At 41.7% G+C, this 27,154-nt stretch overlaps 1 protein-coding gene across 2 annotated transcripts in view; it reads left to right on the top strand.

Annotated features, from left to right (window-relative positions):
• PPP1R12B (protein phosphatase 1 regulatory subunit 12B) overlaps positions 1–27,154 on the top strand; it is an 87,160-nt gene that overhangs the window by 36,629 nt on the left and 23,377 nt on the right. For both annotated transcript variants that reach the window (XM_044288326.1, XM_044288327.1), the window contains exons 2-4: positions 17,116–17,132; positions 21,842–21,974; positions 24,514–24,618. In XM_044288326.1, the coding sequence (XP_044144261.1) occupies positions 17,116–17,132; positions 21,842–21,974; positions 24,514–24,618 (255 nt within the window). The remainder of the gene's footprint in view (positions 1–17,115; positions 17,133–21,841; positions 21,975–24,513; positions 24,619–27,154) is intronic.

The following is a 27,154-nucleotide window of genomic DNA, read 5'->3' as shown; positions in this document are numbered from 1 at the left end:
CATAGGGGCTGAAGAGAGTCAGACCTCCACAGATCTTTGATTCAGTATAGGCCCTTGATTCATTATGTCAATTATATTGTCTAGCGGAGAAAGGCAGTAGGTAGGAGAGTGCTGTGTTGCAGCACCACTATATTAGGTAGTACTCTTAAGGCACTCATTAAAGCAGCATTATAATCTTCATGAGGTTAATGAAATTAGTCAGGAGGTAGTAATTGCAGCATCCTTAGCGGATAGGAGTGGTGACTTTGGCGAGGATAAAAGTGGTAGTGCTCAGGGTGGTAATCCTGCTCCAGGGCTCCTGGGGCTGAGCACACCTGGGTTTAAGGGTTTTCTGCCTGATAGCGGTTAGAGTGCCCTTGGTGTTGGTGAATGGTATGGGAGTGGAAGGTAGGGATCCAGATGTGGAAATACAGAATGATAAGGCAGTTATTTTTTTAGTTTTTTTTATTAAACCAATAACCACGTTTTTTTTAACTGAAACCTTTGGTAAAGTGCAAATTCACATACTCTTGGGGCGGTTCCGAAAAACTTCTGGCAAAACAAAGAAGGTGAACTCCACCAGCCACATCCAGATGCAATCTTTCAATATTACTGTGCTTCAAGCTAGTTCAGTCTTGTGGTGCATTATAGTCTCAAAGACAGAATTTTCTCAAAATGTGGTTCTGCAGGATGCCCACTGGGGGATGTAGCCCTTTAACAGACAAATTGCAGTCTGTCTTTTTTCACTATGACTAGGGTCCTGAGGTTTTTACCTCTAGTCAAGATGCTGTGTCCAAAGCCAGTATTTCTGCGTTAGCTTCACATGCAGACATCTTTCACAGACCAATATGGACGCCAACCTCTCAAATAATGGCTTTCTGCACTCGGGTGGATGGATGGCTGAAGTGGAGTTAGGCCCCAGTTACTTGACTCTGTCACCTCAGGACTCAGGTTCCAGAGCTGCTTACTGCTTGCTCAACAACTCCAGACTCTCTCAGGGGGTACTGAACCCAAGGAGTTGGATCCACCACTGCCTAACAACCTAAAAGCAGTAGGATTTATCTCCCAATGTTCCTGCCAGAGTTAACATAACATGTTCATATTGGGCATATTTTGTCCAATATTTTTTTAGGCAAACCCTAGAGTGGAACATTATGAAAAAAGGAATAATTTGGCACCTCTTGTGTTTTGGCTTAAAAAATGGTGATGCAAAATCAGAAAGTATGAATGATTCCTAAAGGGTATATTAGACAGGCAGATTTTCTACCCGATGATCGCTAACGATCTTTCGTAGTAACACTCGTTAGTGATCATCTGGCAGTCTAATACTGTCACCGATTGCACGATGAATGAGCAAAAGCTTCTTCATTGGGCAAACCAGATCTTTCTGCATGCTGAAAGATCAGGATTTGCTGGTGGCATATTGTGCTGTGTAATTGCGATATGCCGCCAGAAAACCACTGTAGAGCATGGGGACGAGGGATGGCATAGTGATCACTCCGGCCCATGTTGCTGAGGAGAATGCTGCATGTAATAGCAGGTGATTGACGGGAGGGAACTCTTCCCTCCCGACAGTCGTCGGTGTGATCGGGGTGTCTAATACACCCTTTAGTGTGACTTAGGAATAAAATGCATTAAAGATAACAGTATAATGAAGATGGTACTGGAAGATAGAATGAATGTTAAGCTTGTAGCAAGGGTTACCAAGGAGCACCAGTAGTTATTGAAGGCTATCCTGTGTTCATGACATAGGAGAGAATCTTACTAAGGATATTAATCCCTTCCTGCCCTGTGCAGTAATAGTATGTTAAAACAAGCAGCTAGTTAGTGCGAGCTGCTGTACTATTATGGCGCAGTGATGGCACGGGCTGAGAAGATGTGTCTGCACCATCACTTACAAGTGCTGATTCTATTGTACAGCTGGCACCTTGCTTTCAATGTCAGGAATCAGAGATAACCCAGATCCCTCCAATTGTACCCCTTAGATGCTGTGGTCAATGCTGACTGTTGTATTTAAGCAGTTAGACAGAAGGAGGAAGATCCCTTACTTTTATCCCATAACCCCTCACCTCACACTAGTAACACTATTGCAGAATTCCTATGGATTGCTATGATGGGTCCTAACAATGGCCTTCAGGACTGCCAGGTACATTTACCTACAGACGTGGACAAAATTGTTGGTACCCTTTGGTCAATGAAAGAAAAAGTCACAATGGTCACAGAAATAACTTTAATCTGACAAAAGTAATAATAAATTAAAATTCTATAAATGTTAACCAATGAAAGTCAGACATTGTTTTTCAACCATGCTTCAACAGAATTATGTAAAAAAATAAACTCATGAAACAGGCATGGACAAAAATGATGGTACCCCTAGAAAACACAGAACATAATGTGACCAAAGGGACATGTTAATTCAAGGTGTGTCCACTAATTAGCATCACAGGTGTCTACAACCTTGTAATCAGCCATTGGGCCTATATATATGGCTCCAGGTAATCACTGTGTTGTTTGGTGATATGGTGTGTACCACACTCGACATGGACCAGAGGAAGCAAAGGAAAGAGCTGTCTCAAGAGATCAGAAAGAAAATTATAGACAAGCATGTTAAAGGTAAAGGCTATAAGACCATCTCCAAGCAACTAGATGTTCCTGTGAGTACAGTTGCACATATTATTCATAAGTTTAAGATCCATGGGACTGTAGCCAACCTCCCTGGACGTGGCCGCAGGAGGAAAATTGATGACAAATCTAAGAGACGGATAATCCGAATGGTAACAAAAGAGCCTAGAAAGACTTCTAAAGAGATTCAAGGTGAACTTCATGCTCAAGGAACATCAGTGTCAGATCGCACCATCCGTCGTTGTTTGAGCCAAAGTGGACTACATGGGAGACGACCAAGGAGGACACCATTGTTGAAAACGAATCATAAAAAAGCAAGACTGGAATATGCCAAACTACATGTTGACAAGCCACAAAGCTTCTGGGAGAATGTCCTGTGGACAGATGAGACAAAAATCGAAGTTTTTGCCAAGGCACATCAGCTGTATGTTCACAGACGAAAAAATGAAGCATATCAAGAAAAGAACACTGTCCCTACTGTGAAACATGGAGGAGGCTCTGTTATGTTCTGGGGCTGCTTTGCTGCGTCTGGCACAGGGTGTCTTGAATCTGTGCAGGGTACAATGAAATCTCAAGACTATCAAGGAATTCTAGAGAGAAATGTACTAGCCAGTGTCAGAAAGCTTGGTCTCAGTCGCAGGTCATGGGTCTTGCAACAGGACAATGACCCAAAACACACCGCTAAAAACACCCAAGAATGGCTAAGAGGAAAAAATTGGACTATTCTAAAGTGGCCTTCTATGAGCCCTGACCTCAATCCTATTGAGCATCTTTGGAAGGAGCTGAAACATGCAGTCTGGAAAAGGCACCCTTCAAACCGGACACAACTGGAGCAGTTTGCTCATGAGGAGTGGGCCAAAATACCTGCTGAGAGGTGCAGATGTCTCATTGACAGTTACAGGAAGCGTTTGATTGCAGTGATTGCCTCAAAAGGTTGCGCAACAAAATATTAAGTTAGGGGTACCATCATTTTTGTCCATGCCTGTTTCATGAGTTTATTTTTTTACATAATTCTGTTGAAGCATGGTTGAAAAACAATGTCTGACTTTCATTGGTTAACATTTATAGAATTTTAATTTATTATTACTTTTGTCAGATTAAAGTTATTTCTGTGACCATTGTGACTTTTTCTTTCATTGACCAAAGGGTACCAACAATTTTGTCCACGTCTGTATAAGGCAGGAACTAAAAGGCCATCTGTCAGTTTACAAGACCTAAAACACTGCAATTAGGCCTCATGCACATGACCATTGTGTGTTTTGCGGTCTGCAAGACCCGGATCCGCAAAATACGGATGGTGTCCGTGTGCGTTCCGCAATTTGCGGAACGGCACAGACACCATTAATATAACTGTCCATTAATATAACTGCGGACAAGAATAGGACAGGTTATATTTTTTTGGCAGACCACGGAACGGAGAAACAGATGCGGATAGCACACGGAGTGTGGCCCCATTGAAGTGAATGGGTCCGCACCCGAGCCGCCAAAATTGCGGCTCGAATGCGGGCCAAGACAACGGCCGTGTGCATGAGGCCTTACAGTGTATTATATGAGTGATCAGAGTATTGCATGTCCAAGTGTTTAGAAAATAACATAAAAAAATCGAAACTTCGAAATTTCTCTTCACATCAAAAATATTTTTGAAAAAAATAACAAACTAAAATATATAAGACTGGTGTCACCACATCACTAATGATCAATGCAATATATTGAGGAACACTGTAAAATACATTTTGGTGAGTGGCCTATAAAAAATAAAAAAAAGTATTGCTGCATGTTTCTAAGGCCTCATGCACACGGCAGTGCCGTTTTTTGCGGTCCGCAAAAAAACAGAAGCCACCCATGTTGCCTTCCGCAATTTGCGGAACGGAATGGGCGGCGGCAATATAAATGCCTATTCTTGTCCGCAAAGCGCGGACAAGAATAAGACATGTTATATTTTTGGGCGGGGCCGCGGGACGGAGCCATGGAGGCGGACATCACACGGAATGCTGTCCGCATTTGCGGCCTCATTGAAGTGAATGGGGCATGAGGCCTAACCTTTCCCCCCCCAAAAATAGTAAAAGCTATATAATCTGTTACAGTGGATCCTCAAGTTACAATGACCTCAGGTCACAATATTTAGTACTTACAATTGTTTTTCCTGGACAATTATAAGTCATATTCAAAATACAATGTCACAGACAGTCCATATCTGCCTCATGTGTGATAAGCTGAAAGATCCCACCAATCATCATGGTAAAACATCTGTATTCTGTATGACTGAAGTGCATGCCTCGATTAGCTCTCTAGTACAGTAGCGCCTCTCTATGGTACTGTGCAGTACTCCATATATAGAAAATGCGCAGCACTCTAGTCTGCTGGTGTATAGGTGTGTGTTGTCGTGGCTTCACAGCCTAAATCCAATAGTACATTGAAACAACAGCACTCTTTTGGATGCAGAATAGTAGTTTAATTCATAAGGCAACTTTCACAATACGTTTCGGTCAAAATATGACCTTCTTTAAATACTGTGAACATAATATGAAAAACACAGAATATTGAAATGACATCAAGTATGAACATACTTTATGTAATTTCAATATTCTGTGTGTTTCAAATATATGAAGAGAAGGCAGGTGCTGTACCCACGTGCCATCTTCTGTCTGTCTTGCTGCTGACTGCTGCTATGTCTATGGTGAGCAGGAAGAGAGAAGGGAGATGGCACACTGCGCGCGTCTCCCCTTCATACAGCGGATTGTCGTGGGGTGCCGGGTGTAGTTCCCCCACCAATCTGATATTGATGACCTATCCTGAGGATAGGTCATCAATATTAAAAGCCCGGAGATCCCCTTTAACCTCTTAAGGACATAGGGCGTACAGGTACGCCCTTGTGCCCTGGTACTTAAGGACACAGGGCGTACATGTACGCCCTGTGTATTTCTGATCACTGCCGTGCGGCTGGCAGTGATCGGAACCCGGTGCCTGCTCAAATCATTGAGCAGGCACCTAGGCTAAATGCGCCGGGGGGTCCCGTGACCCCCCCATGTCGGCGATCGCGGCAAACCGCAGGTCAATTCAGACCTGCGGTTTGCTGCGATTTCTGCAGTTTCTGATCCCCGCGGTCCCTGACCGCAGGGATCAGAAACTTTAGTATGCCGAAAATATATCTGTATCCCCCCCCCCCCTGCACCCCTTAGTGATTTTTGCCGGGTGGGAGGTGCAGAGGGAGGGTTGCGGGCGGTGCGGGCGGTGCGGGAGGCGGGCGGTGCGGCAGGCGGGATCGCGATCCCCCGCCCGCCTCCCATTGCGTAATCGTTGGCGTCTAGTGGGTATACCAGGGTGCCAGCACATTGCTGGCACCCTGGTATAAACGGCTGACATCGGTGATGCGATGTCAGCCGTTTAACCCTTTCCATACAGCGGTCCGTACGGACCGCTGTATGGAAAAGGTTAACAGCGCAGGGAGCTCCCTCCCTCTCCCATCGGGGGGCTGAAGTTGTATGTACTCCAAAATTGTAACAATCAAACCGTCATCTCATCCCGCAAAAATCATACCCTACCCAAGATAATCGCCCCAAAACTGAAAAAACTATGGCTCTTAGACTATGGAAACACTAAAACATGATTTTTTTAGTTTCAAAAATGAAATCATTGTGTAAAACTTACATAAATAAAAAAAGTATACATATTGGGTATCGCCGCGTCCGTATCGACCGGCTCTATAAAAATATCACATGACCTAACCCCTCAGGTGACCACCGTAAAAAAAAAAAAAAAGAAACGGTGTAAAAAAAGCTATTTTTTGTCATCTTACTTCACAAAAAGTGTAACAGCAAGCGATCAAAAAGTCTTATGCACCCCAAAATAGTGCCAATAAAACCGTAATCTCATCCCGCAAAAAATGAGACCCTACTTGAGATAATCGCCCAAAAACTAAAAAAACTATGGCTCTTAGACTATGGAGACACTAAAACTTTTTTTTGTTTTAAAAATTAATTCATTGTGTAAAACGTACATAAATAAAAAAAATTGTATACATATTAGGTATCGCCGCGTCCGTGACAACCTGCTCTATAAAATTACCACATGATCTAACCTGTCAGATGAATGTTGTAAATAAAAAAAATAAAAACGGTGCCAAAAAAGCTATTTCTTGTTACCTTGCCGCACAAAAAGTGTAATATAGAGCAACCAAAAATCATATGTACCCTAAACTAGTACCAACAAAACTGCCACCTTATCCCATAGTTTCTAAAATGGGGTCACTTTTTTGGAGTTTCTACTCTAGGGGTGCATCAGGGGGGCTTCAAATGGGACATGGTGTCAATAAAACCAGTCCAGCAAAATCTGCCTTCCAAAAACCGTATGGCATTCCTTTCCTTCTGCGCCCTGTCGTGTGCCCGTACAGCAGTTTACGACCACATATGGGGTGTTTCTGTAAACGACAGAATCAGGGCCATAAATAATGAGTTTTGTTTGGCTGTTAACCCTTGCTTTGTAACTGGAAAAAAAATATTAAAATGGAAAATCTGCCAAAAAAGTGAAATTTTGAAATTGTATCTCTATTTTCCATTAAATCTTGTGCAACACCTAAAGGGTTAACAAACTTTGTAAAATCAGTTTTGAATACCTTGAGGGGTGTAGTTTCTTAGATGGGGTCACTTTTTTGGAGTTTCTACTCTAGGGGTGCATCAGGGGGGCTTCAAATGGGACATGGTGTCAAAAAAACTGTCCAGCAAAACCTGCCTTCCAAAAACCATACGGCGCACCTTTCACTCTACGCCCCGCTGTGTGGCCGTGCAGTAGTTTACGGCCACATATGGGGTGTTTCTGTAAATGGCAGAGTCAGGGCAATAAATATACAGTCTTGTTTGGCTGTTAACCCTTGTTTGTTAGTGGAAAAAATGGGTTAAAATGGAAAATTAGGCAAAAAAATGAAATTCTCAAATTTCATCCCCATTTGCCAATAACTCTTGTGCAACACCTAAAGGGTTAATGAAGTTAGTAAAATCAGTTTTGAATACCTTGAGGGGTGTAGTTTCTTAGATGGGGTCACTTTTATGGAGTTTCTACTCTAGGGGTGCATCAGGGGGCTTCAAATGGGACATGGTGTCAAAAAAACAGTCCAGCAAAACCTGCCTTCCAAAAACCATATGGCGCACCTTTCACTCTACGCCCCGCTGTGTGGCCGTACAGTAGTTTACGGCCACATATGGGATGTTTCTGTAAACGGCAGAGTCAGGGCAATAAAGATACAGTCTTGTTTGGCTGTTAACCCTTGCTTTGTTAGTGGAAAAAATGGGTTAAAATGGAAAATTAGCCAAAAAAATGAAATTCTCAAATTTCATCCCCATTTGCCAATAACTCTTGTGCAACACCTAAAGGGTTAATGAAGTTAGTAAAATCAGTTTTGAATACCTTGAGGGGTGTAGTTTCTTAGATGGGGTCACTTTTATGGAGTTTCTACTCTAGGGGTGCATCAGGGGGCTTCAAATGGGACATGGTGTCAAAAAAACAGTCCAGCAAAACCTGCCTTCCAAAAACCATATGGCGCACCTTTCACTCTACGCCCCGCTGTGTGGCCGTACAGTAGTTTACGGCCACATATGGGGTGTTTCTGTAAACGGCAGAGTCAGGGCAATAAAGATACAGTCTTGTTTGGCTGTTAACCCTTGCTTTGTTAGTGGAAAAAATGGGTTAAAATGGAAAATTAGCCCAAAAAATAAAAATTTCATCCCCATTTGCCAATAACTCTTGTGCAACACCTAAAGGGTTAACGAAGTTTGTAAAATCAGTTTTGAATACCTTGAGGGGTGTAGTTTATAGACTGGGGTCATTTTTGGGTGGTTTCTATTATGTAAGCCTCGCAAAGTGACTTCAGAGCTGTAGTGGTCCCTAAAAATTGGGTTTTTGTAAATTTCTGAAAAATTTCAAGATTTGCTTCTAAACTTCTAAGCCTTGTAACATCCCCAAAAAATAAAATATCATTCCCAAAATAATTCAAACATGAAGTAGACATATGGGGAATGTAAAGGCATCACAATTTTTAGGGGGTATTACTATGTATTACAGAAGTAGAGAAACTGAAACTTTGAAGTTTGCTAATTTTTCCAAATTTTTGTTAAATTAGGTATTTTTTGGTGCAAAAAAAAATATTTTTTTTAACTTCATTTTACCAGTGTCATGAAGTACAATATGTGACGAAAAAACAATCTCAGAACGGCCTGGATAAGTCAAAGCGTTTTAAAGTTATCAGCACTTATAGTGACACTGGTCAGATTTGCAAAAAATGGCCTGGTCCTAAGGTGTAAAAAGGTCCAACTGTTGGGGCACCAGCGGTCAGATCACTGCTAATCTGACACTTATCCACTATCCCATGGATAAGGGATGAGGGATTTTGATGGGACGACCCCTTTAGGCTGGGTTCACACTTGAGCGTTGCGCAAACGCGCGTTTTTGACGCGCATTTTTATGCGCATTTTTGTAATAGTAAACGCGCGTTTGACGCGCGTTTGTGTGATTCACTACAGTGTCCTATGGCCACAAACGCCCCAAAAGTCGCTCATGTACTTTTTGGAGCGTCGGGCGTTTTACAGCGCGATCGTACGCGCTGTAAAACGCCCAAGTGTGAACCATTCCCATAGGGAATCATTGGTTTCTCCTTGTTGAGCGTTTTACAGCGCGTAGGAACGCGCTGTAAAACGCTGAGGTGTGAACCCAGCCTCAAGGAGAATGGCGATGATGTAAAATCCCCAAACATATCATCGAGAGGCCAGGCTGATAGTGAAGTTCTCACCTCTAAAACTGGCAATATTGCTGTAGTCTTTTGATGTAGGACAGCTTGATGCTGTTTGCTAATCTACTAGGCAGATTTATTACCAAGTGTATGTTTGTAGGTAGACATTTTTGAACTTATACGTGCATACAGCAAATAGTCCCATCACACTGGAAAAAATCTCATGCACAAAACCTTATTTATCTTCAGTGTGCTATACGTTTTTAAAACAGCACACTGATCCATATGCCCGATGTAAGAATCTCACCCGGGGCTATACTAACAACCAGGCACATAAGGGCACGTGCCTAGGGCATCAGGATGGAGGGGCACTTCACAGAGAAAACTAATGACTCTTTCGCCTTAGTGCTATTTCTCATGTCTCCTTATCACTAAGTTTTGTTTATTGTAGCTAAAAGTCAGGAGAGTTAACCATCATACTGCTTACCTACATCTAACGTAACAGTAATCTATGTAAGGGTTAAATTCCGAGTTGGTGCTGCAGTTAATAAAAGTAAGATAAAACAAGACATCAGAGCAGTCCGATGAGGAGAAAGGTAACGCTAGTATATGACCCATATGTACAATGCCAGCTAGCAGAGAGGATTTTATGTGGTATTTACCCTTTACAATGTAAAAATGAGATCTGAGGCAAAACGGCATCAAATCCATAACAAAAAGTGAAAGTAACACGTGAATTTTTTTGTAGGCAGGTTAGGTGCAGACACAAACAGAAAACCGCACGGAAATCTGTGGGGATTTTCTGTTGGTATACTGCACAGTGTGCAGGTACCCTTAAAGACCACTCAGATGATGTCTGTTTTCTCTTAAAGGAATGAATCTTGTGTAAAATCAGAGCTGGATGGTGCATGCTATATTTTTTCCAATCACAGCATGCAACATCTATTGAGGTTGATGCCTTAGGACTTGTGCCTTACACACAACCGTGTGCCGGCCGTGCCCGTATTGCGGTCCACAATATATGGGCACCGGCCATGTGCGCACTGTATTACAGATGCGGAGCCATCCACCTGAATGGGTCAGCAATCCTGGAGATACGGTGCGGAACGGAGGCACGGATCGGAGTGCTTCCGTGGGTTTTCTGTCCGTGCCTCTGCACCGTAAAAAAAGTAGTGCATGCACTACTTTTTTGCAGTGCAGAGCGTCGGATGAGGATCGTGGATGCCATTCAAGTGAATGAGTCAGCTCGGTGCCTGTGCATTGTGGACCAGTTTGCCATCCGCAACATCGCCAAGCCCGGCACACGGTGGTGTGCATGAGGCCTTAGGTATATATTTCACTGGCAGCTGTGTAAGGGTATATTTAGATAAGATGTTTTTGACCAGTCAACATTGCATTAACCTCTTAAGGACACATGACGTACCGGTACGTCATGATGTCCTGGTACTTAAGGACACATGACGTACCGGTACGTCATGAATGGTTCCGATCACCGCCGCTCGGCGGGCGGTGATCGGAACCCGGTGCCTGCTCAAATCATTGAGCAGGCACCTGGGGCAAATGCGCCGGGGGGTCCTGTGACCCCCCCCCCCCCCCATGTCGGCGATCGCAGAAAACCGCAGGTCAATTCAGACCTGCGGTTTTCTGCGTTTCCGGGTTATTCGGGTCTCTGAAGACCTGATAACCCGGAACAGGATGGTGATGGTGGTGTGATTTCACTCCACCAATCACCATCCAGCGATCCTGAGTGGTGATGGTGACATCACCACTCAGGATCGCTTTCTGATTGGTCAGTGGGCGGTCCGGCGGCAGATTCAAAAGAGGCAGGCGCTCCTCTCCTCCTCCTTTTGTGTTCCGGAGCCGGAGAAGAGAGGAGCTGCCTGCACGTGTGTCTGCCGTCGCTGCACCGCTGCCTGCACCCGATCTGTGCCCCCAGGACCCGATCTCTGCCACCAGCACCCCCCCATCAGGTACATAGGTACAGCTAGGGAAAGTTTGGGTTAGGCAGGGAAAAAAAGGGAAAGTTAGTTTTTTTACTTTTCATTGCATCACCCTAGTTAGGGTGTCTGGGGTCCACAGCACAGCTGTGTGACCCTAGACCCCCCAGGGGTGCTGCCACTTTCCCCCCCTGCCCCCCTCCCCCACTTTTTTGGGGTGCAGGATTTTTTATTTTTTTTTGTGTACGCTGACTGTGGCCGGCACTCTTAGCGTCCGGCCACTGTTAGCGCATCGCACACCCCACTGCTGATCAACTTCGGACGGTTGATCAGCGGTTTTGAATTTTTTTTTCACATTTTTTGGCCTTTTTTTAGTCTGTTTTTTTTTTTTCTCTTAGTTTTAGGGTGAGTTCGTGAACACCCGTGCCCCCACACACACGCACACAAAATAAAGAGTTACACACACGCACATACACACGCAGACACACACTCCCCTATGGCCCGCCGGACGTTCTCGGCCGAGGAGGCATACGCCCAGCTTGCCTCCGACTCCGAGAGTCCCAGTGAGGATGAGGATGACCCCACATTCCTGTTGTCATCCGCATCCTCCTCATCTAGGAGCGATGATGATGAGCCCCCAAGGCGGCGGAGACGCCGCCAGGCGGAGCAAGGGGACCGCCATGTTAGGGACCCTGTGGCCCAGCCTAGTACGAGCAGCTCTGGGGCTCGTACTGGTTTCCCGGCCCACCAGTTAAATCCACCGGAGCACCCTGCCGGTGAATTTGTCTGGTGTAGCCCAGAGAGATACGAGCCCGTGATTCCTGATTTTGTAGGCCAATCAGGAATCCAGATTTCCACAGTGGGCTACACTGAATATGACTTTTTTCGTCATTTTTTCAGTGACCCACTGGTTAATCTGATGGTGGAGCAGACGAATCTGTACGCCCAACAGTTCGTCACTCAACACCCGGGCTCCTTTTTGGCCAGGCCCGGTGGCTGGACGCCGGTCAGTGCAGCCGAAATGAGGAAATTTTGGGGCCTCGTGCTGCATATGGGCCTGGTCAAGAAACCCAGTGTCAGGCTGTACTGGAGTGGGGACGTCCTATACCAGACCCCACTTTACAGTACGGCCATGACATGCTCCCGGTTTGAGGCCATCCGGAAATGTCTGCATTATTCCGATAATGCAGCATGTCCCCCCCGAGGTGATCCTGCCCATGACCGTCTGTACAAGATACGGCCGGTCATCGATCACTTTGGGGCCAAATTCATGGAGGCCTATGTACCTGGAAGAGAGGTCGCGGTTGATGAGTCTCTCATTGCGTTCAAGGGGAGACTCATTTTCCGCCAGTATGTGCCCTCCAAGTGGGCGAGGTATGGCGTGAAGCTATACAAAATTTGTGAGAGTACCTCAGGGTACACTTACAAATTTCGTATATACGAGGGGCGAGATTCCCGGATTCAACCCCCAGAATGTCCCCCCACTCTGGGTGTTACCGGGAAACTTGTGTGGGACCTTATGTTCCCACTGCTGGATAAGGGTTACCACCTTTACGTGGATAACTTTTATACCAGTATCCCCTTGTTCCAGTCCCTTGCCGCCAGATCTACGTTCGCTTGTGGGACCGTGCGGAAAAATCAACGCGGCCTCCCTGCCCTCCCCCTCCAGGTACCTATCCCCAGGGGTGAGACCCGTGCCCTTACCACTGGAAACCTGTTGCTGGTCAGGTATAAGGACAAGAGGGATGTCCTTATGCTGTCCACAATTCATGGTAACGGCATCACCCCTGTCCCTGTGCGAGGTACCGCGGCAACGGTCCTCAAGCCCGATTGTATCGTCGCCTACAATCGGTATATGGGAGGAGTTGATCTCTCTGATCAAGTCCTCAAGCCATATAACGCCATGAGCAAAACCCGGGCATGGTACAAAAAAGTTGCGGTCTACTTGGTGCAGGTTGCCATGTACAACTCTTTTGTACTATCCCGAAGCGCTGGCAGCACAGGGACATTCCTCCAGTTCTATGAGGCAGTCCTCAAGGCCCTGATCTTTTCGGACCGGGAAAGAGCAGGCCGGAGTACCTCGGGAACTGTAGGCGCCCGGATCGTCCCTGGCCAACACTTTCCAGGTGTGGTCCCCCATACTGGAAAGAAGGGACGAACCCAAAAAAGGTGCAGAGTGTGTCACAGGAGGGGGATACGGAAGGACACCACAACTCAATGTGACACGTGCCCCGATCATCCGGGCCTCTGCATTATTGGTTTCTTCAGGGAGTATCACACTTCCATGGAGTACTAAATTTATATCCCAATTTAGGACTGACATCGGATAAAAAAAAACTGGTTCTCAGACTTGAGACACCCAAAAAAACTAAAATAATTTATTAAAAGTATACATATTAGGTATTGCCGTGTCGGTAATAATCTCCTCTACAAAAATACCCCATGACCTAACCCCTCAGATTAACACGGTCAAGGAAAAAAAAAAAAAAAAAAAGGTGCAAAAAAAGGTTTTTTTTTGTCACCTTACATAACAAAAAGTTTAATAGCAAGCGATCAAAAAGTCATATAGCCCCCAAAATAGTGCCAATAAAACCGTCTGCTTGTCCCGCCAAAAATGAGCCCCCACATAAGATAATCGGATAAGAAAAAAAAAAAAAAATGACACTTAGACTTTAGAGATACAAAATAATTTTTTTTGTATCAAAAAGGATAATATAGTCTAAAACCAAAATAAATGTAAAAAAGTAGACTTATTAGGTATCGCCGCGTCCGTAAGAATCTCCTCTATAAAAATACCCCATGATCCAACCCCCCCAGATTAACACGGTCCAAAAAAAAAAAAAAAAAGGTGCAAAAAAAGATTTTTTTTGTCACCAAACATAACAAAAAATTTAATAGCAAGCGATCAAAAAGTCATATAGCCCCCAAAATAGTGCCAGAAAAACCGTCCGCTCGTCCCGCAAAAAATGAGCCCCCACATAAGATAATCAAATAAAAAATAAATAAAAAATTACACCTAGACTTTAGAGATACCAAAAAAATGTTTGGGTATCAAAAAGGATAATATAGTCAAAAACCTAAATAATTATAAAAAAAAAAAGTAGACTTATTAGGTATCGCCGCGTCCGTAAGAATCTCCTCTATAAAAATATCCCATGACCTAACCCCCCAGATTAACACGGTTAAAAAAAAAATGAAAACGGTGCCAAAAACTCAATTTTTGCCACTTTTTCATTTCAATCCGTTTTTTCCGGTAACAAAACAAGGGTTAACAACCAAACAAAAGTTAATATTTATTACCCTGATACTGCAGTTTACAGAAATGCCATATTTGTGGTCGTAAACTGCTGTATCAGTAAAAGGGAGGCCGCAAAAGGAAAGGACCGACATGGTTTCTGGAAGGCCGATTTTGATGGCCTTTTTTATTGACACCATGTCCCTTTTGAAGCCCCCCTGATGCCCCCCTAGAGTAAAAACTCCCTAAAAGTGACCCCATCTAAGAAACTACACCCCTCAAGGTATTCAAAACTGATTATACAAACTTTATTAACCCTTTAGGTGTTCCTCAACAGTTAATGGCAAATGGAGATGAAATTTCAGAATCTCAATTTTTGGTAACCTTGCCTCACAAAAATGTAATATAGAGCAACCAAAAATCATATCTTATCCCATAGTTTCCAAAATGGGGTCACTTTTAGGGAGTTTCTACTCCAGGGGTGCATCAGGGGGGTTGAAACAGGACACGGTGTAAATAAACCGGTCCATAAAAATCAGCCCTCCAAAAACCAAACGGCGCACCTTTCACTCTACGCCCCGCTGTGTGGCCGTACAGTAGTTTACGGCCACATATTGGGTGTTTCTGTAAACGGCAGAGTCAGGGCAATAAAGATACAGTCTTGTTTTGCTGTTAACCCTTGCTTTGTTAGTGGAAAAAATGGGTTAAAATGGAAAAGTAGACAAAAAAATCAAATTCTCAAATTTCATCCCCATTTGCCAATAACTCTTGCGCAACACCTAAAGGGTTAACGACGTATGTAAAATCAGTTTTGAATACCTTGAGGGGTGTACTTTCTTAGATGGGGTCACTTTTAGGGAGTTTCTACTCTAGGGGTGCATCAGGGGGCTTCAAATGGGACATGGTGTAAATAAACCAGTCCATAAAAATCAGCCTTCCAAAAACCAAACGGCGCACCTTTCACTCTACGCCCCCCAATGTGTGGCCGTACAGTAGTTTAGGCCACATATGGGGTGTTTCTGTAAACGGCAGAGTCAGGGCAATAAAGATACAGTCTTGTTTGGCTGTTAACCCTTGCTTTGTTAGTGGAAAAAATGGGTTAAAATGGAAAATTAGACAAAAAAATGAAATTCTCAAATTTCTTCCCCATTTGCCAATAACTCTTGTGCAACACCTAAAGGGTTAACGACATATGTAAAATCAGTTTTGAATACCTTGAGGGGTTTAGTTTCTTAGATGGGGTCATTTTTGGGAGGTTTCTATTATCTAAGCCTCACAATATGACTTCAAACCTGAACTGGTCCATAAAAAGTGGGATTTTGAAGATTTCTGAAAAATTTAAAAATGTGCTTCTAAACTTCTAAGCCTTGTAACATCCCCAAAAAATAAAATATCATTCCCAAAATGCTACATACATGAAGTAGACATATGGGGAATGTAAAGTCATCACAATTTTTGGGGGTATTACTATGTATTACAGAAGTAGAGAAACTGAAACTTTGAAATTTGCTAATTTTTGCAATTTTGGGGTAAATTAGGTATTATTTTGTGCAAAAAAAATTATTTTTTTTACTTCATTTTACCACTGTCATGAAGTACAATATGTGACGAAAAAACAATCTCAGAACGGCCTGGATAAGTCAAAGCGTTTTAAAGTTATCAGCACTTAAAGTGACAGTGGTCAGATTTGCAAAAAATGGCCTGGTCCTTAAGGTGAAATAAGGCTGTGTCCCTATGGGGTTAAAAAGGCAAATAAAACTGCACTTAGTTTTACCAGATGTGTAGCGGTTTTGTGATGTGGTAAATTTTTTCCAGGTTAAACATAAACATAACATAAATGTATTTCACTTGTATAAACTGCATTGCCAATAACCACATCAATCATCAATCACAGTTTAACAAAGTGCGTTTTCAACTGCGTTGTCAAAATCATTTTACGTCACTACTGTATACCCTCAAGTAAATAGGCAGCTTTAGCTGAACCAATAGGGTAACCAAAAACGTGACTAGGGAAGCATAAACTCTAAATGCAGCCTCGATCTCACCAAATGTCCTATTCTTTTTTTTTTTTCTCTATTCTGTTTATGCTGATGAGAATAGTCATTTCTACTCGGAGTGTCAAATAAAACAGGATGTACATGGAAGCTATCCGTTTTTCAAGGATCCGTTCTTTGCTGACAGAAAATCGTACAGTGATACAGTTGAATTCAGAAGGCACCTGTGGCTGCTGGCCAGGTACATAAGAACCTGATGCACCTAGCATTAATTAATGCTGAGAGCATCAGATCATTATGTACCCAGCTGGCAGCCATGAGGAGGCTTTGACCCCCCACCTGGGTATCCCCACCTCCGGGAAATTTCCCTGTAGGGTCTATGGCCAGTCTGGCCCTGGTGCCGTTTGCATGAGGCTTAAGTTTTGGCTTTAATTGACCTTAAATACAACAGTCAGCTGGTTTCTATATCTTTTATTTCACTTACTGTTTCTTGCAGCCTACATGCCAAACTTCCAAAGCATTCTATAGTTTAGACCTGATAGAACAGTCCAAATGACTAGACTATAGGCATATTTCTGCTTTGTTTTGTTGAATCCTAAAAATAGTAATCAATTTTATGTCTCTTTACAGCATGAAAGATCTTCAAGGTAAGATTATTTTCTAATCATTTTTATGAATTAGTGGTGGCGTTATATATTTTGTAAAAAAAAAAAATCTTGAACTTAGTCACATAGAACCTTCATGTCACATATGAAGGTGGCCTGACATTTCCAGTTTCTAGGTAACCTCTTAACCCCTTAAGGACCCGCGCCGTACATGTACAGCGCTGGTGGACGTGACAAGGACCAGCGCTGTACATGTACAGCAGGCTGATCGGACAGGTGCAGGAGCTGCGTCTGCCCAATTAACGGCACGGACCCAGCAGTCACTGACAGCCGTGTCCCTGCTGTATACGCTGGCATCAGTGAAAACAATGATGCCGGCGTGTTAACCCCTTGTATGCCGCGTCAAAGCTGACCGCGGCATGCAGAGGGTTTGCTGAGGGTATGAGTGCCCTCCGCTTCCACATTGGGTCCCCGCGCTGCAGTGGCGGGGAGCCAATGATAGAGAAGGCAAGCCCGATGCTTTCCATAGTCATCGGAGCTTGCCTTCTACGGAAGCCTGTGAGACCCAGCCCTTAGGCTGGGTCTCACAGGCAGGCTGACAGTCAGTGCATTACAATACAGGCTGAAGTCCCAGAGCGGGACAAAAATAAAAAGTTTTAAAAAGTAAAAAAAAAAAATTTTCATAATAAAAAAATTAATAAAAAAAGTAAAACAAAAAAAAGAAATTAACAAAATAAATAAAAAAACAACAAAAAAACAGACATATTGGGTATTGCCACGTCCATAACAAGTGGCTCTACAAAAATATCACACCCCCTCACCTGAACCCCGTAGAAAAAAAAAAGAAAACGGTGCTAACAATATAATTTTTTTTGTCACCTTACATCACAAAAAGTGCAACACTAAGTGATCAAAAAGGTGTATGCCCCAAAATAGTACCCATTAAACCATCATCTCATCCCGCAAAAAATGAGACCCTACATAAAACAATCGGGTAAAAAATAAATAAAAACTATGGCTCTCATAATATGGAGACACTAAAACATTATTTTTTTTGTTTAAAAAATTATTTTATTGTGTAAAACTTCAATAATAAAAAAAGTATACATATTAGGTATTGCCTTGTCCGTAGCAACCTGCTGCATAAAAATATCACATAAACTAACCCCTCAGGTGAACACCGTAAAAAAACATCACAAAAACTGGAAATACCAAGCAATCAAAAAGTCATATGCACCCTAAAATAGTACCAATCAAACCGTCATCTCATACTGAAAAAAATGAGTCCCTACATAACACAGTCACCCAAAAAAAAAAAAAAATTTGGCTTCAGAATATGGAGACACTAAAAAAAATCATTTGTTTTTCAAAACTGAAACAAACAACAAATAAGTGGTCATATCTGGTATTGTTGTGTCTGCAACAACTTGCTCTATAAAAATAGCACATGATCTAAAATAAAAACAGTGCCAAAACAGCAATTTTTTTAAACTTTGCCTCACAAAAAGTGTAATATAGAGCAACCCAAAATCATATGCATCGTAAAATAGTACCAACAAAACTGCCACCACATCCCGTAGTTTCTAAAATGGGGTCACTTTTTTGAAGTTTCTACTCTAGGGGTGCATCAGGGGGTCTTCAAATGTGACATGGCAACTTAAAATTATCCCAGTGAAATCTGCCTTCCAAAAACCATATGGCGTTCGTTTCTTTCTGCGCCCTACCGTCTGCCTATACAGCAGTTTATTAACACATATGGGGTGTTTTTGTAAACTACAGAGTCAGGGCAATAAATATTGAGGTTTTTTTGCTGTTAACCCTTGCTTTGTTACTGGAAAAAATTGATTAAAATGAAAAATCTGCCAAAAAAGTTAAATTAGGAAATTTAATCTACATTTTCCTTTAATTCTTGTGGAACACCTAACGGATTAACAAAGTTTGTAAAATCAGTTTTGAATACCTTGAGGGGTGTAGTTTCTAAAATGGGCCATTTATGGGTGGTTTCTATTATGTAAGCCCCACAAAGTGACTTCAGACCAGAACTTGTCCTTAAAAATTGGGTTTTGTAAATTTTCTTTAAAATTTTAAGATTTGCTTCTAAACATCTAACGTCCCAAAAAAAAGAAAATGTTATTTACAAAATGATCCAAACATGAAGTAGACATATGGTAAATGTAAAGTAATAACTATTTTAGGAGGTATCACTATCTGTTTTAAAAACAGAGAATTAATTTTTGGGAAAATTGCTAATTTTTCAAAATTTTGGGTAAATTTGTTTTTTTTTATAAATAAAAATGAAATATTTTGACTCAAATTTACCACTGTCATGAAGTACAATATGTGATGAGAAAACAGTCTTAGACTGGCTTGGATAAGTAAAAGCGTTTTAAAGTAATCACCACATAAAGTGACACATGTCAGATTTGCAAAAAAATGGCCTGGTCCTTAAGGTGAAAAATGGCAGGGTCCTGAAGGAGTTAATTTACAGCATATCTTTTAAGAACAGAAATTGATGAGTAATGCAAATAAGATCTCAATGTAATTGCTAGCTGAATGGCTCTATTTGCTTGTTTTGCAAGGATTATTGTGAATATCAGTGTGAATGAAGGAGAAGACCAACAATGAAACTGTATTGCTGCTCTTCGCTTATCATGCCATCATAAAAATGTACTTGTCAGTTCCATGATAACTTTTATGTATAAACGTGGCTTAGAGGGTACCTCCAATAAGTCTGGCACAGCTGCAATTACATGCTACTGGAAGCATCTATTGAAACGGAGCTTTGCGGACCAGCAGCATCATTGGAGCTAACTTTTAATAAATGACAGCCAATTAGTAGAGACCTGAACACTGCTTGACATACTGTATAATCAGTCATATCTAGGTGGAAAATGGTCCAGGATGTTGTTGTAGAGATAGCTGCAAGCCCTAGAGTTGGAACCTACATTTATCAGACATTTCAGGTACAGACGTGGACAAAATTGTTGGTACCCTTTGGTCAATGAAAGAAAAAGTCACAATGGTCACAGAAATAACTTTAATCTGACAAAAGTAATAATAAATTAAAATTCTATAAATGTTAACCAATGAAAGTCAGACATTGTTTTTCAACCATGCTTCAACAGAATTATGTAAAAAAATAAACTCATGAAACAGGCATGGACAAAAATGATGGTACCCCTAGAAAACACAGAACATAATGTGACCAAAGGGACATGTTAATTCAAGGTGTGTCCACTAATTAGCATCACAGGTGTCTACAACCTTGTAATCAGCCATTGGGCCTATATATATGGCTCCAGGTAATCACTGTGTTGTTTGGTGATATGGTGTGTACCACACTCGACATGGACCAGAGGAAGCAAAGGAAAGAGCTGTCTCAAGAGATCAGAAAGAAAATTATAGACAAGCATGTTAAAGGTAAAGGCTATAAGACCATCTCCAAGCAACTAGATGTTCCTGTGAGTACAGTTGCACATATTATTCATAAGTTTAAGATCCATGGGACTGTAGCCAACCTCCCTGGACGTGGCCGCAGGAGGAAAATTGATGACAAATCTAAGAGACGGATAATCCGAATGGTAACAAAAGAGCCTAGAAAGACTTCTAAAGAGATTCAAGGTGAACTTCATGCTCAAGGAACATCAGTGTCAGATCGCACCATCCGTCGTTGTTTGAGCCAAAGTGGACTACATGGGAGACGACCAAGGAGGACACCATTGTTGAAAACGAATCATAAAAAAGCAAGACTGGAATATGCCAAACTACATGTTGACAAGCCACAAAGCTTCTGGGAGAATGTCCTGTGGACAGATGAGACAAAAATCGAAGTTTTTGCCAAGGCACATCAGCTGTATGTTCACAGACGAAAAAATGAAGCATATCAAGAAAAGAACACTGTCCCTACTGTGAAACATGGAGGAGGCTCTGTTATGTTCTGGGGCTGCTTTGCTGCGTCTGGCACAGGGTGTCTTGAATCTGTGCAGGGTACAATGAAATCTCAAGACTATCAAGGAATTCTAGAGAGAAATGTACTAGCCAGTGTCAGAAAGCTTGGTCTCAGTCGCAGGTCATGGGTCTTGCAACAGGACAATGACCCAAAACACACCGCTAAAAACACCCAAGAATGGCTAAGAGGAAAAAATTGGACTATTCTAAAGTGGCCTTCTATGAGCCCTGACCTCAATCCTATTGAGCATCTTTGGAAGGAGCTGAAACATGCAGTCTGGAAAAGGCACCCTTCAAACCGGACACAACTGGAGCAGTTTGCTCATGAGGAGTGGGCCAAAATACCTGCTGAGAGGTGCAGATGTCTCATTGACAGTTACAGGAAGCGTTTGATTGCAGTGATTGCCTCAAAAGGTTGCGCAACAAAATATTAAGTTAGGGGTACCATCATTTTTGTCCATGCCTGTTTCATGAGTTTATTTTTTTACATAATTCTGTTGAAGCATGGTTGAAAAACAATGTCTGACTTTCATTGGTTAACATTTATAGAATTTTAATTTATTATTACTTTTGTCAGATTAAAGTTATTTCTGTGACCATTGTGACTTTTTCTTTCATTGACCAAAGGGTACCAACAATTTTGTCCACGTCTGTATATTGTATATTACTATATACAGTGTATATCCTATCGATATTCCATAAATGTCTGAGATGAGAATACTCTTTTAACCTATGTTTAAACTCTGCAGAATTCACATAGAAATTCAATAAATGTTTAATGCAATTGTCTTGTTTCCTTCTAGATTAGATTCTGGGAGCTCCAGTCTCACATCAACAGACAGTGACCGTACATCTTCCCGACCATATTCACGGGACAAACGATTGCCATCAACTGAGAATAAGACAGATGAGGAACCAAACAAAGATTTCAAAAAGGTTACTTATCTCTAGCTTAGGTATTCAGGTTTAGAAAAAGATCTTGGTCTGTGTTTAAACTGTGTTTTAACATAGTTGTATACATACAATTGTCCAAGATTTGTTTTGGTATTAAAGGGGTTGGCCACTTCCTGGTTACTGTTGACCAACGTGTATGTAAGATGATCATACGACACTTACTAATATAGTCTTTGTTGAAATGTTGTGCTATTTTCTATATTTCATAAGCTATACCCTCTTGTTTGCCAAGTATTTAGTGCTCTTCACACAGACATTCTGCTGGGGAAGGTCATGTGACTAGGCAAATCAAAATACACTGAGCCTGCTCTTCAAATGGTAGGAGTTTAGTGCCTGTACAGTGTGTCTGAATAGAGAAAATACCACATGGAGATGATTTGCCTGGTCACATGACCTTCTATCAGCGGCCATCTTATGGACAGGACCTCTGTGTTGATAGAACAGAATATTTACCTAGCAAGGAGACATGGTTTATGAAATATAACAAATGGCACATAATATCAACAATATTTATATTAACAATTGCAATATAGTCACAAAAAGTAGCCAGAAAGTGGCCAACCCCTTTAAGATTTCCCATTACTGGATAGCTGCTGAATTTTACACTCCTCTAGCAATGGGACTGAATGAAACACCTGAAGGCAATGATTAGGACGTATGTCCCACTACCTTTCTCCATGTAGTACATGTCACACAATAGATTAGACTATACAAGTAATCAGCAACCTGCGGCACTCTAGCTGTTGTCAAATTACAATTCCCAGCATGCTTCATTCATTTCTACGTGAGTTCTTAGAAGAGCAGCGCAAGTATTCATGCTGGGAGTTGTAGTTTCTCAACAGATGGAGTGCCGGAGGTTGCCTACCCCTGAACTATACATTGAAGTAGAATGCATCAAATACACACAAACACATACATTGATACACCCTATTCCAAATTATTATGCAAATTATATTTTTCTAATTTACCTAAATAATTGATGCAAATAACAGTCAGCATAATTCTTATGTTATCAACTATTAAGAGTACAATTCAAATTTTATTGAACAAACCTCCTAATGATAACAGTATAAACATAAAAAACGTACAATGCACTGTTCCTATTCCAAATTATTACGCACAATAGCCACTGAAGAAGAGGTTCGTAACCTCGAAACGCGTATGGCAATTCAATAATAACGAAGTTTGTGGACGATATAATTTAAAAGAAACAGCGTGCTGTATTTAAAATAGGTGACGTATTAAACCACGTGGGACGTCTCCGAACACGTGACTTACATCCAGAAGTTCTCCGATTCAGTGCAACACGCCAACCTAGCGTGAGTCTATACTAGACTATCAGCACCTATACGGCAAGGAGAATTTACGCTGATCCGGCATCGGTCTGCATAACCGAACAACCACTTGTGGGTGGTGAAGACACCGTAAAAAGACTGCTTATTCACACACTTGCCTGCTAAACTATTTTCTTTCCATTCAAATGCCATTGATATGGCGACTATACTGAACAAATAAGTGGTTCTAAACCTTGACATTGAGAATATACCCAGAGGACTTTTATCTATATATTTTTATTAATTTGATCACCTACTTTTTACCGATTTGATCATCCATTCGTTACTACAATGCTATGAATGTTATATAATTATATATTGCCCCAATTTATGATATTGACCGTTATGTTTTTTTTTTGTTTTTTTTCTTTATTTTTATATTGCTTCTTTTTCTATGATATTGCTTTTATAAATAAATGTATACCTTTTGATACAGCCCCCTATGGTCTGAGTGCCCGTCCTATTTATTCATTAAACTATTTCTCTCTTTTTGGCAGCAGAGAGATCCTTTTTCTTCCCCATATTGCTTGAAAATGGTGCTCTACTTAATAATGTGGAACACCCTCCTTTAGTAGTTTTTCCTAAAATTGTGCTCACCTGTCAATCTAATTATCACAGGTGTCCGAGATTGTTTTCAGTGATCAAAAGAGCCCCGAGGCACAATGCCATCCATGAGTTAAACTAAATATTTAATCTTTGTGACACTTAAATATAATTTGCATAATAATAAAACAGGGTGCAAATGTGGGCCCCTGCCTTTTTTTCTATATTTAAAAAGTAGACACATAGTTAGTTATTCATTTATGGACAAGGAATTAATGTAGAAGAAAGTATTATAATTCTTATTTCAAAAATGTTTAGAACATGTATCTTTTAGTCACATATACATCAAATTTGCCAGGCGCATTTTCCATCTATCCAGTACCCACTTAGGCTCAATTCACACCATGTTTGTGGTGTAGTATATTCATATACACTAGGAAAAGCTCATAATGAATACACCCATAAGCTTTATTGGGCAAATATATGGAAAAAGGACCAGGACATAGACCCACCTCTGTATTGAAAAGCACAGTTGACTTTGCAGTTTGTATGTACATTCAGTAAACTAGAACTGAGATGATACAATTGGTGACAAATGACACATTAATAAAAATGTAACTTTTGTATCTGTATTTTCTTGCAAGTTGTATGAAAGTGCCTATAATGAAAATGAAAAGCTCAAAAGCAACTTGCGAGAGGCCCAGATGGAGCTTGCGGCTATTAAATCTAAGCTGGAAAGAGTTGTGAAGGTAAGTAATTCCAAATTTGAGTAAAATGTCTATTTGTTTGTTATTCCCATAAAAAAGAATGCTCTATAAATAAAGTGATAAGAATTAAAACTTAAAACTGTAAATGCACACATTAGAAAGTTGTAATGAAAAATCCTTGCTGTCCTTGCTGATTTAGGCCTGTTTCACACTTGAGTTTTGTTTTCTGGTTTTGACATTCGGCAGAGGATCTCTAAACCAGACAATAACAATTCCATTTGATGTTAACACATCTGGATGCATCCATTCCATTAGGATGCGGTTGTGTTACATCGAAATGGAACAAACTGGATCCGCCACTAAAATCATTATACATTGATTTTGCTGCCGGTTCCGGTTTGTTCCGTTTTGCAGACCAGACACAAAACCACAGCTTGCAGCGGACCGCAGCTTGCAGCGGTTTTGTGTCTAGTCAAAAAATGCAACAAAATGGAACGAAATAATTCCTGATGCATCATATATTTTATCCATTTTAAGTTAGATCTAGGGATCTTTTTAAGAAAGAATTAGATGCCTCCAAGGGACAAATCTGGTACTGTAAGTGCACTCAGGACTGGCATATACCATGTTGTCTCCAAAACAGTCGATTCAAAATGTTCTCTAAGAATATAACACATATAAAAACAATTCAGCTATTATTCAAAATATTTAATTTTGAATAAAAAAATGTAATTCATTCCACTGATATAAATGGTCACCAAAATAACTAGTGCTAATAGTAGAAAGCCTCTGTAAGATAATATGTGCTAAAAAGGGGAGAAAAAAAAAAAAGATGTGGCAGTTCCTAGGTTATTAACATTAGGTTTAGTATAGTCTTTCCGTGTCCGTTCCTTTTTCTTTTGCGGACCGTATATGGAACCATTTATTTCAATGGGTCCGCAAAAAAATGTCATTTTACATTTTCTTTTAAGAGTACAGTCACAGAGGAAGCTTTTCCCATCTCCTCGTCAGAGATTTAATATACTGCATATTTCAGTAAAAAAGGGGGTCACCAGTACTTTGGACACACCACAATGATACTCAGGACCAGGATCAATAAGTATGTGGGTCCAATGTGGGTTGAGATGACATCAAACACGGTCTCCCACATCACTCAGCCCTTCTGCACAACTGTAACTTTCAGGACTTCATAATCACACCTATTGTACAGGGGTCTTTTGACAAGTTTGAGACCCTGAGCCAGAGGGAGATGCTTTGGATATTTAAATTGAGCGCTCTCTCTCTTCTGGGTCTCAATGAGTTTGTCGAAAATGAGTTTCATGTTACAGCAGTGGGTGTGGAACCACCAAGAACAGGCAGAGGTCAGGGCAGGCAGACTACGTGCTATAAAGTAAATGATCCAAGGTGAGGGCAGGCAGTGAAGGGTCAATACGGAGATCAGGCACAGGTCAGGCCAGGCAGCAGAAGTTCTAGGGCTGTGATGGCTAACCTCTGGTACTCCAAGCTGTGGTAAAACTACGACTCCCATGATGCCCCCTTGCTTGGCTGTCCTCAAAACTCCATAGAAATGAATGGAGCATTCTGGGAGTCAGTTTCACCACAGCTGGAGTGCCGGAGGTTAGCCATCACTGGTCTAGGGGATTTAACATTCATTATGCTGTCTAATTGTTGTTAGTCTAGGTTAGCTGGTCCTAGTTGGTAAGATTTCTCCGCTTCTGAAGACGAAATATAGATTTAAAAATATGTAACATTCATATCCTACAGGTCAATGCTATGATTATTTTTCTAATCATTTTTTTTTTGAATTTATGACAAGAAATATCCATGTGTCTCTGTATATAATCAGAAGCACAAAGAGGTACAGTATAGGAGGCTATGAACACAATACTATGGATCCACTCAAAACATCCAGGGCCGTCTTTAATATTGATTGGACCCTGGGCAAGAATTTACTTGGGCCCCCTGGATCCCGCCTTCACACACCCTAGCATGCAATCAGGCCCTCCATTACAACACACAGTGAATGGGTCCGCATCCCAGCCGCCAAACAACGGCTCGGATGCGGACCCAAACAACGGCCGTGTGCATGAGTCCTAAGCACATGCAGTCTCAGGAGTGGTCCACACCACACCCCTGCCTTGCAGCCTCACAGGAGTACAGGACCCGTATCTGCACACGTATGTATGGCATAATTGGGATGCACATCACACATGACGTGACACAGGTCTTTACCAGGCTGCAGGCCAGCAGACACATTATTATTGCCACATGTGTCACATGCCACTACTGACTGAACAGCCGTTCAGAGTTCAGACAGTTCACAGTTCCACTTCCTTCAGAAAAGCGAGCCTGCTGTGCACTCCAGCGACTTACGCTGGGTTCAGACCTGAGCGTTCGCGATGGAGCGCTCTGTATGTGCGATTGTACCGGCATTTGCAATCGCGTATACAGAGACAAGCGAACGCCCATTGTCGCGCGTTCCCGCTGAAGTCTATGGACGGGAACGCGCGACAAGACGCCCCAAAGAAGCTCATGTACTTCTTGGGGCGTCGGGCGTTTTACAGCGCGATCGTACGCG

The sequence above is a fragment of the Bufo gargarizans genome, chromosome 3 (genome assembly GCF_014858855.1).
Source record: "Bufo gargarizans isolate SCDJY-AF-19 chromosome 3, ASM1485885v1, whole genome shotgun sequence".
Lineage (NCBI taxonomy): Eukaryota > Metazoa > Chordata > Amphibia > Anura > Bufonidae > Bufo > Bufo gargarizans.
Note: the sequence above shows the minus strand (reverse complement) of the source record. Positions and strands in the feature narration are given on the sequence as shown.